This window comes from Carassius auratus, chromosome 24 (genome assembly GCF_003368295.1).
Source record: "Carassius auratus strain Wakin chromosome 24, ASM336829v1, whole genome shotgun sequence".
Lineage (NCBI taxonomy): Eukaryota > Metazoa > Chordata > Actinopteri > Cypriniformes > Cyprinidae > Carassius > Carassius auratus.
Window position 1 is genome coordinate 21,825,058 of NC_039266.1, and position 12,583 is coordinate 21,837,640.

Sequence of the window (12,583 nt, forward strand, 5' to 3'; positions counted from 1 at the left end):
AATCTCAATCAGTTTAATGCCGGATTCGCACAAAGATTATTCTTGAAAGATGGAGCAGTTCCCTCTTTGTCTGGAGAAGGCGTTGTTTATGGACCACAACCGGTAAGTGTATTTTGTTATTTAAGTTGGTGCGTTTAACAGTTTCTGTAACTTATTACACAAAGGGCAACGCTGTTTAGCTTTGTTAACTAGACAGACCCTCCAGAAAAACGCGGATTTTTTTTGTGATTGTTGCGGGCAAAAATCCTTGATTTTGCGGCAGGTTTTCTTAAAAAATGCGATGATGGAATATGCGGGATATTTTTGCAATCTTATGCGATGAAATTGTGGGAACTTGCAAAAACTGCGGTTTGATGAAAAAGAGAAAAAACCCTGTTCTCACTAGGCTACTACCTTACTGTAACGAGTCATTTCTTATGACTTCCTATGATAAGCAAGCATACTAAATCACAGAATATTTAAGTTCTCATTCTGTTTTATTTCAGACCTTAATTAACACATGGCCCAAACTTACAAAACATTGAGTCAAACAAGTTCTCTAGCTTTACAAAAGGAATATTCAACTACTTCTGTAAAAATGAATACAACTAAAATATACACACAAATATACAAATGCTGTTTTACAGGAATTGCAAAGTGCAATCTCTTATTGCAACGTAAATTATTTTACATACTACTAATATACTTACAACTGTAAGGTTTTGGTACTATTCTGTAACAAAAAAGTACAATCTTACAACTGTAGAGGTGCATAAACTTCTGAATGAAACTACAACAGTCCACTGTGAAAATAAAAGCTAACTGCGTAGACTCTAACACTGGCCTATCATTCGCCATCCTCATCCTCATCCCTCTCTTTCATGTAACACACCGGGTAACTGCTTCGTGTGGTCTTTTGCGCTTATTTTTGTTGGCAGATGAAAATGATTTGCGTCCTTCACCCTGGTTTCACCGCGGGCTTCACAGATGATGATCACGTCGCGCAATTACTTCACTTCATAAGGTTCCCATTGGGAAATAATGGCGATTTGCTTGTGTGAAGTAAACGCAACATTTTTCAACTTTCTGCTAAGATATATGTGGCTTTTTGCAACAAAAATTATTATTATTATGAAATCATGCTACCTCCCCATATTTTGCTTCCTGAAATTGGGATTTTATGCGGCGAAAGTGCGGCGTATTTGAAAAAATGGGACCCCCGCATAAATATGCGGACCTTGGCTGATTATGCATAAAATCACGTGATCGCATAATCGCGTTTTTCTGGAGGGACTGTAGACAGATGTTAGGGCTGTGCAAACAGACGAATGCGGTTTTCATGCGCATTTCGTCAGTAAAAACGCTCCTGTGACTATAAATACATCTCCAGCACGTGCGTTCTAGTCCACTCACGTTACCAGGAGGTGCAGCCTGCTCTCAGCTGCTGTCGAATCACAACACAGGAACCGCTGGCCCAATCAGAACCCGTTACGTATTTCTGAAGGAGAGGCTTCATAGAACAAGGAAGTCATCAGCCCGTTTTTGTGACAGTGAAAACAGCGGTATACAGATAAGTGAATTGTGTGAAAAATACTGTGTTTTTTTTACACACGAAACATGAACACATGTTATATTGCACATTGTAAACACAATCAAAGCTTCAAAAAAGCGCGTAAAACGGGACCTTTAAAAGAAATGTGTAGCATGTTAAGAAAAATTACTCCTGTTTGTCTTGACATCCTGAGTGAAGAAGCAATTAAAGTAAAGTGATTAACTGTGATGCTGTGTTTGTGTTGTAGTCACGTGTGTTTTGGCAAAGATGAGCATCTGTACATGTATAGTCTGCTTATATTTAGCATCTGTAAAAGCAGGACAGAGATATTGCAGATGATCCAAGACAAACAGATGCATACATGACTGCAGTACATTCTCATAATAAAAATAGCTGAAACTAGCTAATGCATTTAGTTGAGGTTATTTGACAATGACCCATTAAACAAATATTCACTCTTACATTAAGAAAAATGGGTAAAAAAAATTCTTATTGCAACTGCATTTACAAAAATAAGAATGTGGAAACTAAAAATACAAACACACCTTTCTCTTTGTACTGTATATGCTGGACCACTATGATTTTCATCCTCATCTTCCTCGTCTGTCGGTGGGTTGAGTTAAAAACTGTAGACCCACACAACAATTCGATCAAAAATAGAATTTTTATTTATTTTTTTAATTAGGTTTCACTCAAAGCTGCATTCGCTGCAGTCTTACGCGTGAGGTGAAGTTCTGCGAGTTCATTTATGAGCTTCATTTAAATGCTCCACAATGCTTACTAGAAGTGTTTTATCGAAATAAGTTCATACATGCATATCTCTTGATAAATAACCCATTGTTCCCTTTCAGTCGGTCATGTTCAACGTTACGAATGGGATCTCGCCCGAGAGCCCAATCACCTTCGAGTGGTACTAAATGAGCCAATGGTACACAAAGTACATTGGTCTGCGGGATTTGCATCGCGAGCTCCGCCCCCCAGAGTGGGTATATAAGGAGCAACTCGCATTCAAGCTTTCGCTTTGGAGCCAAGTACATCGCATGCTGCTTTCACCGGAGTGCTACAAGCAAGAGCTGGTGTTGGTGTGACGCCGCGATTCAGCGGTTCGTCTGGGTTTCCTGCGACAGCTCCCACGTTCCCCTGAGCGCTTCAACACCTCTGAAAGAGCAAATATTTTTCACGAAAGAGATACGGGCCAATTTGCGTCTTTTTAACACCCGTGTGTTTCTGGGTGCGGTCAATTCATTACTCCTTGTGACGGCCACGATCGATGTGTCATGTGTCTGGGCTTCCAGCACGCTGAGACTGCGTTCGGGGATGGCTCACGTTCTCATTGCGGGGACATGACCAGCCCATTCTAGTAAGAGGGCTACTTCGGCTGGTGGCCAGGGTGATCTGAGGGTTAGTGTGTGGGCTTCCCCGATGAGCCAACCTCCTCGGGCCACACCCCCCTCACATATGCCGCAGCTTGTTGAGTTTCCGGATGAGTTTGCTGGACCCTCTCAGGCTCCTGACATCTCATTGGGGGCTTGGGAAGAGGGCCGTATGTCGATCGCCGCATCACAAGGCGGGTTTGAGTCCTCGGGAGATGAGAATTTCGGCTGTGTTGCCTCCCTCGGGAGTGCCAGCGTTGTCCGAGTCTGATTCCGAGCTGACGGCCCTGCTTTCCCAGGCAGCAGAGAGCATCGGGCTTGAGTGGAAATCCTACACCCTGTCCCGAGCACTCGAGGCTGGATGATTGATTCCTGGGGGCTGCTAATGCGGATCGCCAGCACCTCCCTCTGGTTCCTTTCTTCCCGGAAGTGCACAAGGAAGTAACCAGTTCATGGAAGGCACCATTAACTGCCCGAAACCGTTCTGGTACTTCCTCCACCTTCACAGCCCTCGAAGGCCAAGGGGTATGCTGGGATTCCCCCGGTGGAGCGTTCTGTTGCAATGCAACTGTGTCCACAGAGCGCCTACGCTTGGCGTGGCGGTCCCAAGCTGCCCTCCAAGGCCTGTAAGTTCTCATCCACGCTTGTGGCCAAGGCTTACAGAGCTGCGGGCCAGGCCGCTTCTGCCCTGCATGCCATGGCCTCACTTCAGGTCTATCAGGCCAAGCTGCTCCGGCAGCTGCACAAGGGAAGTGCTGACCCAGGGGTTTTGCAGGAGGCGCGCACTGCTACCGACTTCGCTCTCCGGGCGACGAAGGTCATTGCGCGCTCCTTGGGTAAGGTGATGTCCACTTTGGTGGTCCAGGAGCGCCACCTATGGCTGAACCTGGCAGACATGAGGGGATCTGATCGGGCTCAGCTCCTCAACTCCACAGTCTCCCAGGATGGCCTCTTCAGCGATGTGGTTGAGAGCTTTGCCCAGCAGTTCTCTGCCGCCCAGAAGCAGTCTGAGGCCATCAGACACATCTTGCCCAGGCGGCCCACTGCTGTCTCCACCCCACCGCCGGCGCAGCCACCTCAGCCTGCTCATCACCGAGGGCGCCCCCCAGCGAACTCCTCCACTCCCGCTCGGCCACAGCAGCAGCCTTCACCCCGGCTGCAGCGAGGAGATGTCCACAGAAGGGTGGCGCAACCTGTCTCTGCCCCTAATCCTGCCAAACGCCAGGACAAGCGGCAATCCTGAGATCCTGAGGAGTTGGAGACATCAGCTCGACAGGAGATGGTAGCAGGACCACTCCTTCCCCCGGAGGAGGGCTGGGGGAGAATCCTTTGTGGGTACGCTTGTCGTCCCCTTGACCCCGCTGGTTCGGTTTCTGGGAGCCTGGCTAGAGCTCCCCAGGCCTTCCCGCTGGCTCATCCAGATGCATAGGCTCAGCTACGCGATTCAGTTCACCAGGTGTCCCCCCAGGTTTCGGGGTGTCCTTGCTATGATAGTGGGCAAAGATGCCCCTGTCATGCATGCAAAGGTCGTGATTTTACATTCCATGTCATCAACACATCTCCAAAAAGTTGGGACAAGGCCATGTTTACCACTTTGTGGCATCCCCTATTCTTTTTATAACAGTCTGCAAACGTCTGGGGACTGAGGAGACAAGTTGCATCCATTTGTTATGTCAAGTTTAGGAATAGGAATATTGTCCCATTCTTCCTCTTTATGATGCTCCAAATGTTTTCTATGGGTGAAAGAGCTGGACTGCAGGCTGGCCATTTCAGCACCCGGATCCTTCTTCTACGCAGCCATGATGTTGTAATTGATGCAGTATGTGGTCTGTCATTGTCATGTTGGAAAAGGCAAGGTCTTCCCAGAAAGAGACGACATCTGGATGGGAGCACATGTTGTTCTAGAACTTGGATATACCTTTCAGCATTGATGGTGCTTTTCCAGATGTGTAAGCTGCCGATGCCACATGCACTTATGCAACCCCATACCATCAGAGATGCAGGCTTCTGAACTGAGCACTGATAACAACTTGGTTTGTCCTTGTCCTCTTTAGTCCAGATGACATGGCATCCCAGTTTTCAAAAAAAAAAAAAAAAACTTAAAATTTTGATTCTTCTGACCAAAAACAGTTTTCCACTTTGCCACAGTCCATTTTAAATGAACCTTGGCCCAGAGAAAATGGATCATGTTTAGATATGGCAGATATGATTATATAGATTTAGATATGAGTTTTAGCTGGCAATGGCGAATGTCACGGTGGATTGTGTTCACCAACAATGTTTTCTGAAATTATTCCTAAGTCCATGTTGTGATTTCCATTACAGTAGCATTCCTGTATGTGATGCAGTGCAGTCTAAGGGCACGGAGATCACGGGCATCCAGGTTTTCCAGCCTTGACCCTTACAGAGATTTTACCAGATTCTCTGAATCTTTGGATGATATTATGCACTGTAGATGATGATAACTTCAAACTCTTTGCCATTTTTCTCTGAGAAACTCCTTTCTGATATTGCTCCACTATTTTTCGCCACAGCATTGGGGGAATTGGTGATCCTCTGACCATCTTGACTTCTGAGAGACACTGCCATTCTGGGATGACATTTTAAAATGTCTCACTTTCAACATTTGATATGTTATCTATATTCTATTGTGAATAAAATATAAGTTTATGAGATTTGTAAATTATTCCATTCCTTTTTTACTCACAATTTGTACAGTCTCCCAACTTTTTGCGAATCGGGTTTGTAACTATCTATGACTGAACTGAGCCAGTAGTGGCCCAGACTTTGCAGCCAGACTTGGGCCAGTTATGGTGAACAGGAATGGTGCAAGTGCTTTACAACCACATCACAAACACATGCACGAGAGCAACCTGTGGACCACACTCGGCCCAGATAACACTCGCAGATGGTGAGTCTGAAGCAGAGAGAAAGAACAGGCATACAAGACACAAACAACTTCTCCATCACTAACTGAATCCTGATGTAAGGTTTAGGTAATTTGGGATAGTTGGGTAAGAAACAATTGAGTTAATATTATGGGTGCATGGTTTAGGATAATTTTGAATTATGTTGTTTTGATTGCTTTAATGGTCAGAGGTTCAACAAGGCGGTATAGGTGTAATCTCAATCAGGTTTGTTGATTTCCCAGGTTCAGGTAAAGGTTCTTGATCAGTTTTATCATGTCTGAATATGCGCGGGACGCCGGAGGTGCATTTGTTGAAAGACGCTTGGATGGCATTCACTTGCTTGTGGAGGAGGAAGGCAAGTTTCAGAGTAACCCTAACCCTAACCCTAACCCATATCCTACAATACTAGAAACTCAAAGCGCTGTGTGAGTGGCAGACCAAGACTGAATGATTAGCACACCAGCGGGCGGAAGGTGAGAAATAGCTTCTAAGGCTCTATCAACAGGAGTCAGATCAATAAGTTATGTTCCTTCCTCCTTTCTTCCAATTCTGGATCAAGGACGAAGGAATGCTGTTTGAAAAATGCTGGTTTGGCCTGATGCTCGTCATCGGTGAGGTGATACCATGCTAAATCTTCAGTATGGAGGATCGAGCCCTTATGGACATTGATTCATAAAGTTTGGTTGGGCAGGATAATGCGCGTGGCAGTGTTGTGTTGATCATAGGTGGGGGTAGCTGTATGCACTGGGGTGTTGACTAGCCATTGGTGTCTGACAATATCGGCTTGAATTGCCTTCATTAGGTAGACATCATATTTTTTGGGGGGGGGTGAGTCAATCCTAATATCTAGAACTGGATTTAAAGTTGAGTTGAGGGAATTTCCTAATGAAGGGATTAGAGGGGAAATGAAAACATAGAGAGAGAGGAAAAGAAAAGCACAAAGAGAAACAAGGACACTAAATGATGTTAGACAGCAAGGGCAAGTGTCACATGTGTAGAACAACTCCTCCCTACTAGAGATTGGTCCTAGCAGTGCGGTGGAGGAGATTGTTTAGGTGTTGTGTTTAAGAGAGGTAGCTATATGTCTTCCTTACATTGTTTGTAGAAAGACAGACTACCTGGTCGTTGGGAGGTATGGGCAGTTTTGTGCAGGTGTGTCATTCTGCATTTCAAACCATGAATAAAAGTGGTTGAGTGTATCATTATTAATTGCCTGTTGCGTGGGCTTGAAATCAGTGATTGTCTGAATGGCTTGCCACAGGCTCCGTGTGTCTCTGCTTTCTGTGAAGTCATTGTTGATTTTTTTTGCATTTTTGATGCTACGGGCTCTTGCTGTTTTATCTCCTGATCTGACTGCTTCATCTCTGGTCTGGAGAACATTCATTACTGGCCACCCTGCCCGCGGTCTGTGGAGTGGCCACCATCTCACATGGCACATCAACTGCCAGGAGATGCTGGCAGTGTTTCAAACACTCAAACACTTTCTCCGAGACCTAAGAGATCATCACATGTTGGTGCGGACCTACAACACAGCAGTGGTCTCTTGCATCAGACACTAAGGAAGGCTGTGTTCACAACACTTGTACAAGGCAGCGCACCAGATCCTTGTGTGGTCCCAGGGCAAATTCTTCTCGATGAGAGCAGTGCACATTCCTGGGCATCTCAATATCAAACATCCTGTCGAGACAGAGGCCGAGCCCAGGGATTGGATGCTGCACCCTGGAAAGGTAAAGCAGATATGGAGAGTTTTTGACCAGGCTAAAGTAGACCTCTTTGTGACTCAGTTGACATCGCAATGACCAGTGTTGTATGTACACATTTGTGTGTATTGAATTTAATACATTTACAAATTCTTGTACATTTGTTTTGTAAACATTTACAGTATGAATTTACTATACTTACTAAAGTTGTTTTACATTTCAAAATATATTTGTTAAAGATTTATTATTTGCATATTTTTATTATTTGCTACACCAGCATACAAAAATGCTAACTTGATGGCATTAGTTGGATGCATAATGTTGCTGCTATCGTAACAGGGACCTGACACATATGACTGAGAGCTGCTGTCAGTTGTTTTTGGTTCACCTAGTGGGGATGGAGGAGGGTTTGGGCCCGGGTGTTGTGGCTATGCCCACTGGCTTTGGTGGTTTCGGGGCCCACAAAAGGATCTGAGTTCTTTTTCAGGAACAGTGACATCGTCAACATAGAGAAAACTGGGTCCTCTTTCACTTGGCCCACCTCTTGGTCCACTTGGTCTACCTGGAATAGTTTGTATAAAAAATCTTCCCATAAATCACATGACCTTCAGAAAAAGGGTGTTGCCTTCTGTATAAATAAAGTCAGTTGTTTGCAGATTTTCAGCATCAGCCAAAGAACGACAGACTGTTCAAATCGTAAGTACAGCCATTTAATAAATTATGAGAATCATGCTCTTAAACAGTTTAAGGTCTGCTAAAAACATTTTATATATACTATAATGTTTTTTGATATAATAATTTGTAATATCTCAAATCTGCAGTGTTATATTATATATGATTTACTGCAAAGATATATGCAACTCTAGGAAAGAAATATGAAAAGTTTTAATGTATTAAATGTCTTATATATAATCTTTGTAATCACACATAAACATTTTTTTAATAAATGGTTACTGGGCATTTATTGTTTAAATTTTAATCAGCCTTGTAAGGATCCACCCGACAACCAGAGGCCTAGTTGAAGTGTTACTTGTGAGTTCGGTCTTTTACTTATGTTTCTTTATTTATGAGGATTTAGTTTCAATTGTATTCTAGCTCCGTGTTCAATTTGACTCCAATTTTCAAATGATCATGAAATTTAGGCGATGTTTCTAATTAAAAATTTATCATAAATATTGATTGTTTAATCATTTAAATATTTGATTATTCTAGAAATGTCCTTATTCTCAATTATTCATTCACTGGGGACCTAACGTTGCATTTGAGCCTTGCAGTGGCCGGAGTGCAGGTCTCACGATCACAGATTTGCCCATCTCATTTTAGTCAGAGGGTGTAGGTTGACTAATACCTGTTTTGTCTGCTGCCTACTGCCTTGCTTGTAGTTCACTCAGTCTTTTCCTGTACAACTTGCTAACATCCTCACAATTTACTAGCCATAATGATTTCAAGAGAGTTCAAAATCAATAAAATTAAATACTTTTTTTTGTCAGGTAAAATAGATTCCCCCCAATAGATTCCTCACCACTGACTGGACGAGACATCTGTCAATCAAGGTATACAGAAAAACAGCAGACTAGTGGTAGAAAGTTCAGAGATGGTTTAAAAAAATGCGTTATCAGACTCTCTTTTTTTTTTTATAAGGTGACAAAGCATTGAGAAATTGGTCCTAGCAATTGAAATTTGAATACAGGGATCGGTCTGATACTGGCAATTTCCCCATCTTTGATCAGTATAACAGTGTCAATTAAATACAGAGGTGCCTGACAGTATCGCTGATACCTTCACATTTTCATAGAAACAAAGGCACAGCTGTGTCTTGAGCTTTGTTCAGGAAGAGCAAAGATACAAAAGGTCAGACACCTGGGCTCCCTGATTTGATCTTTTAAAAAATGTCTTCCCTTTTACCTGACAATGTTTCTAACTTTTTCAGTTAACATTTTATAAATGTATAATTCCACACAGTAACAACCCACACTTTAAACCTGTAACCTTTTGATTCACAGGTCAGTTCTTCTCTTGTCCCTCCATCATCTTTAAGGAATCTCATTTTTAGTGTTGGTCATCCAGTAAGTCATTACATATGTTTGTTCATCAGTTTTCTGTAAATCCTACAGTAAACTTTTAATACCAGACAATAGTCCCAGGACACACACACATACACACACATATTACACAAATTGACATTTTCAATCAATTGTTGTAACTAATGAAATACTAAAAACATTGGTTATTTGTTACAGATTGAAACTGTAAAATAGTAATACCATGCTAGCTTAATGTTGGTTCATTATAAAGACAATGAAAAGTACTTTTATTTCCTCAGTGAGCTAATAAAACAAAACACAAAAAACATTTGGATATCTTAAATTGCTGTTTTTTTTCTGTTTCAAAATAACAGAGAAACAATATGGCAAGTTCGGATCGAAAACTAAGCAAATTTGATGAAATCATCAAGAAAAGCAAATCATTTGGAAATGGAAATCCTACCCGATACCAGGTGCAAAAAATGATGGACAATACAGATAAATCTCTGTCATATCAAAAGATTTTCTTGGGTGAGAGAAAGCCACAGAAACCCCATAAAACCATTCTGCTGGTGGGAGAAACAGGAACAGGAAAAACAACCCTGATCAATACCATGATCAACTACATGTTTGGTGTGAAGAGAGAAGACAAGGTCTGGTTTGAGATCACAGATGATCAGAGCGACCGATCTTCAGCTGAAAGTCAGACCTCCAGCGTCACTGTTTATGGGTTTTATCTACAGGAGAGTCAAATCCAATTAACCCTCATTGACACACCAGGATATGGAGACACTCGTGGAGTTGATCTTGATAAAGAGATCGCCAAGAGTTTGCTTAATTTAAGTAAATCTGAAGAAGGGATCCATGAAATACATGCAGTGTGTCTGGTGATTAAAGCAACACAGAATCGTCTCTCTGACAGACAAAAATACATATTTGATGCTGTTCAGTCTTTATTTGGGAAAGATATTGCTGAAAACATTGTCTTGCTCTTCACACACTCAGATGGGATGCCTCCTAAAAATGCTCTGACGGCTGTTAAAGCGGCTGAAATCCAGTGTGCAGTGAATAAGAAGAATCAGCCAGTGTTTTTCCTGTTTAACAACTGTCAGTCAGAACCTGCTGATGAAGAATATGATGAAGAAAGTGATGAAGAATGTGAGGAAGAAAATAAGAAGAGACTTGATCAATCATGGAATCTCAGTTTTAAAGGAATGACAAAATTGTTCAAGTTTCTTGACACAATAAATCCAAAATCCCTGGAGATGACTCGAGATGTTATAGAGAAACGGGAACGATTGGAGGCAAATATCTGCAATCTAGAATCACGTGTTGAGGAGATGGAACTAAAGCAAAAGGAGCTGAAACAAACACAAGAAGCCCTGGAGAAGAACAAGCAAGATGTCATGGCAAAGAAGAACTTTGAGTATGAAGTTGAAGTTCCTTACAAAGATATAGTTAATATTGATACTTCTTTAGCCAGTAAGGCATTGTGCTGCACCGTCTGTGAAGAGAACTGTCATTATCCTGGATGCTGGTGGGTCACTAGTATCTCGTGGTGTGAAGTGATGAAAAATAATTACTGTACAGTGTGCACTAATAAGTGCCACTACAGCAAACATGTTAAACATCCAAAAATATATCGAATAAAGACAAAGAAGGAGAAGAGAACTTATGAAGATTTAAAGAAGAAATATGATGATGGTATGATGAGAATTGGTGACAGTGTTTCTTTGGTCAAGAAGCTGAATGAAGATCTGCAAGAATTAGAGAAAGAGAAAATAAACTTGGTGACTGAAGCTTTTGACTGTGTGGAAAGTCTGGAGAAGATCGCACTCAAGAGTGATTGTGCATTCACACTTCTGCACATTGATTTTCTAATTAAGAAGCTGAAAGAAATAAATGAGACTGAAAAAGCCGAAACACTGGAAATCATCAAAAAGAGAGCAGGAGAAGAAAAGCATGGATCACTGGATTACTTAAAAAGATATTTTAAAAAATAAGTTCAATTCCTCTGCCCCTCAAATTATCCAAAAAAATCTGAAGGATCCTGAAAATGTTTTTTTTCTTTTCTTTTTAAAGCATGTTCTTTGTGTATCAGTGATTGCAGTGCTTCATGAATGTAACTTTTTTTTCTGTATTCACGCTTGCATTTCCCAGTTCTTTGGATAAACAGCATCTGCTCAATTTATTGATTCCTGGAATAAAGCAGAAATTGACATCAGCATAATGTAAATTGCTTCTACTGTGAGATTCTGTTTAAAATACTGTACAACAACAATAACGTGAAAGCAACAAATACCCAGATTTTTTTTTAATCATAAAATAATGTGTATGTAATGTTTAAGGTCACTAGGAGGCTTTTTAGAGACTGCTTTGACTGTATTAAGTGCTGATATCTAGTGCATTTGCGAAAATGTTGTATACCATCATACAGATGAAAAACATGATGAGAGATATTTGAGCTACTGTATTTCAGTCATGAAACCGCTGATTTACTGTAAATCTGGACTCTGCTGTTCATTAGCTGTGTGATTTTTGGGCCTCATGGGTGTATTGCTTGTGTCTTTGTTTTTCAAAATTATGCTAAAATATTGTGAACTAGAATGTGCAGATATGAAATGCTTTCACTAACATAAATTCATTTAACTAGCACGTGTTTTGGCTTCATTTATATGTTATATGTTATCTGTTTCATTTAACTTCAAAATACTACAGTAAGATAATAATATTACTGTTTCAATTTGCTCTAAAACACTTTTCTTAATGGTAGGCTTTGAGATCCAAACTTCTGGGGTAAGATTCTAGTGAACATTAATACTCTAAATAATCTTGACATAATAGAATGAATACAGTTTTTTTATAACAATATAATACAATTTTGGCCTGGGGGGCTGGGTTAACCCATGGGGGAATTTCCCCCCACTCTTCACAATTCATCTGATGAACATTTCAGAATGTTGGAACCAATGGGTGGAGCTAGACACCCCAATCACACCCCAATCTGTACCCCTTACCCTAGCCCTAAACATAACTTCACCCATTA

General features: G+C 41.5%; 1 protein-coding gene across 1 annotated transcript; it reads left to right on the plus strand.

The window, feature by feature from the left end:
- Positions 1-9,522: 9,522 nt before the first annotated feature.
- LOC113042778 (uncharacterized) lies at positions 9,523-12,175 on the plus strand. The gene is made up of 2 exons (XM_026201791.1): positions 9,523-9,579; positions 9,912-12,175. Exon 2 carries the CDS (start codon positions 9,921-9,923, stop codon positions 11,538-11,540), a length of 1,620 nt encoding a protein of 539 aa, XP_026057576.1. The 5' UTR covers positions 9,523-9,579; positions 9,912-9,920; the 3' UTR covers positions 11,541-12,175.
- The last annotated feature ends 408 nt before the right edge of the window (positions 12,176-12,583 follow it).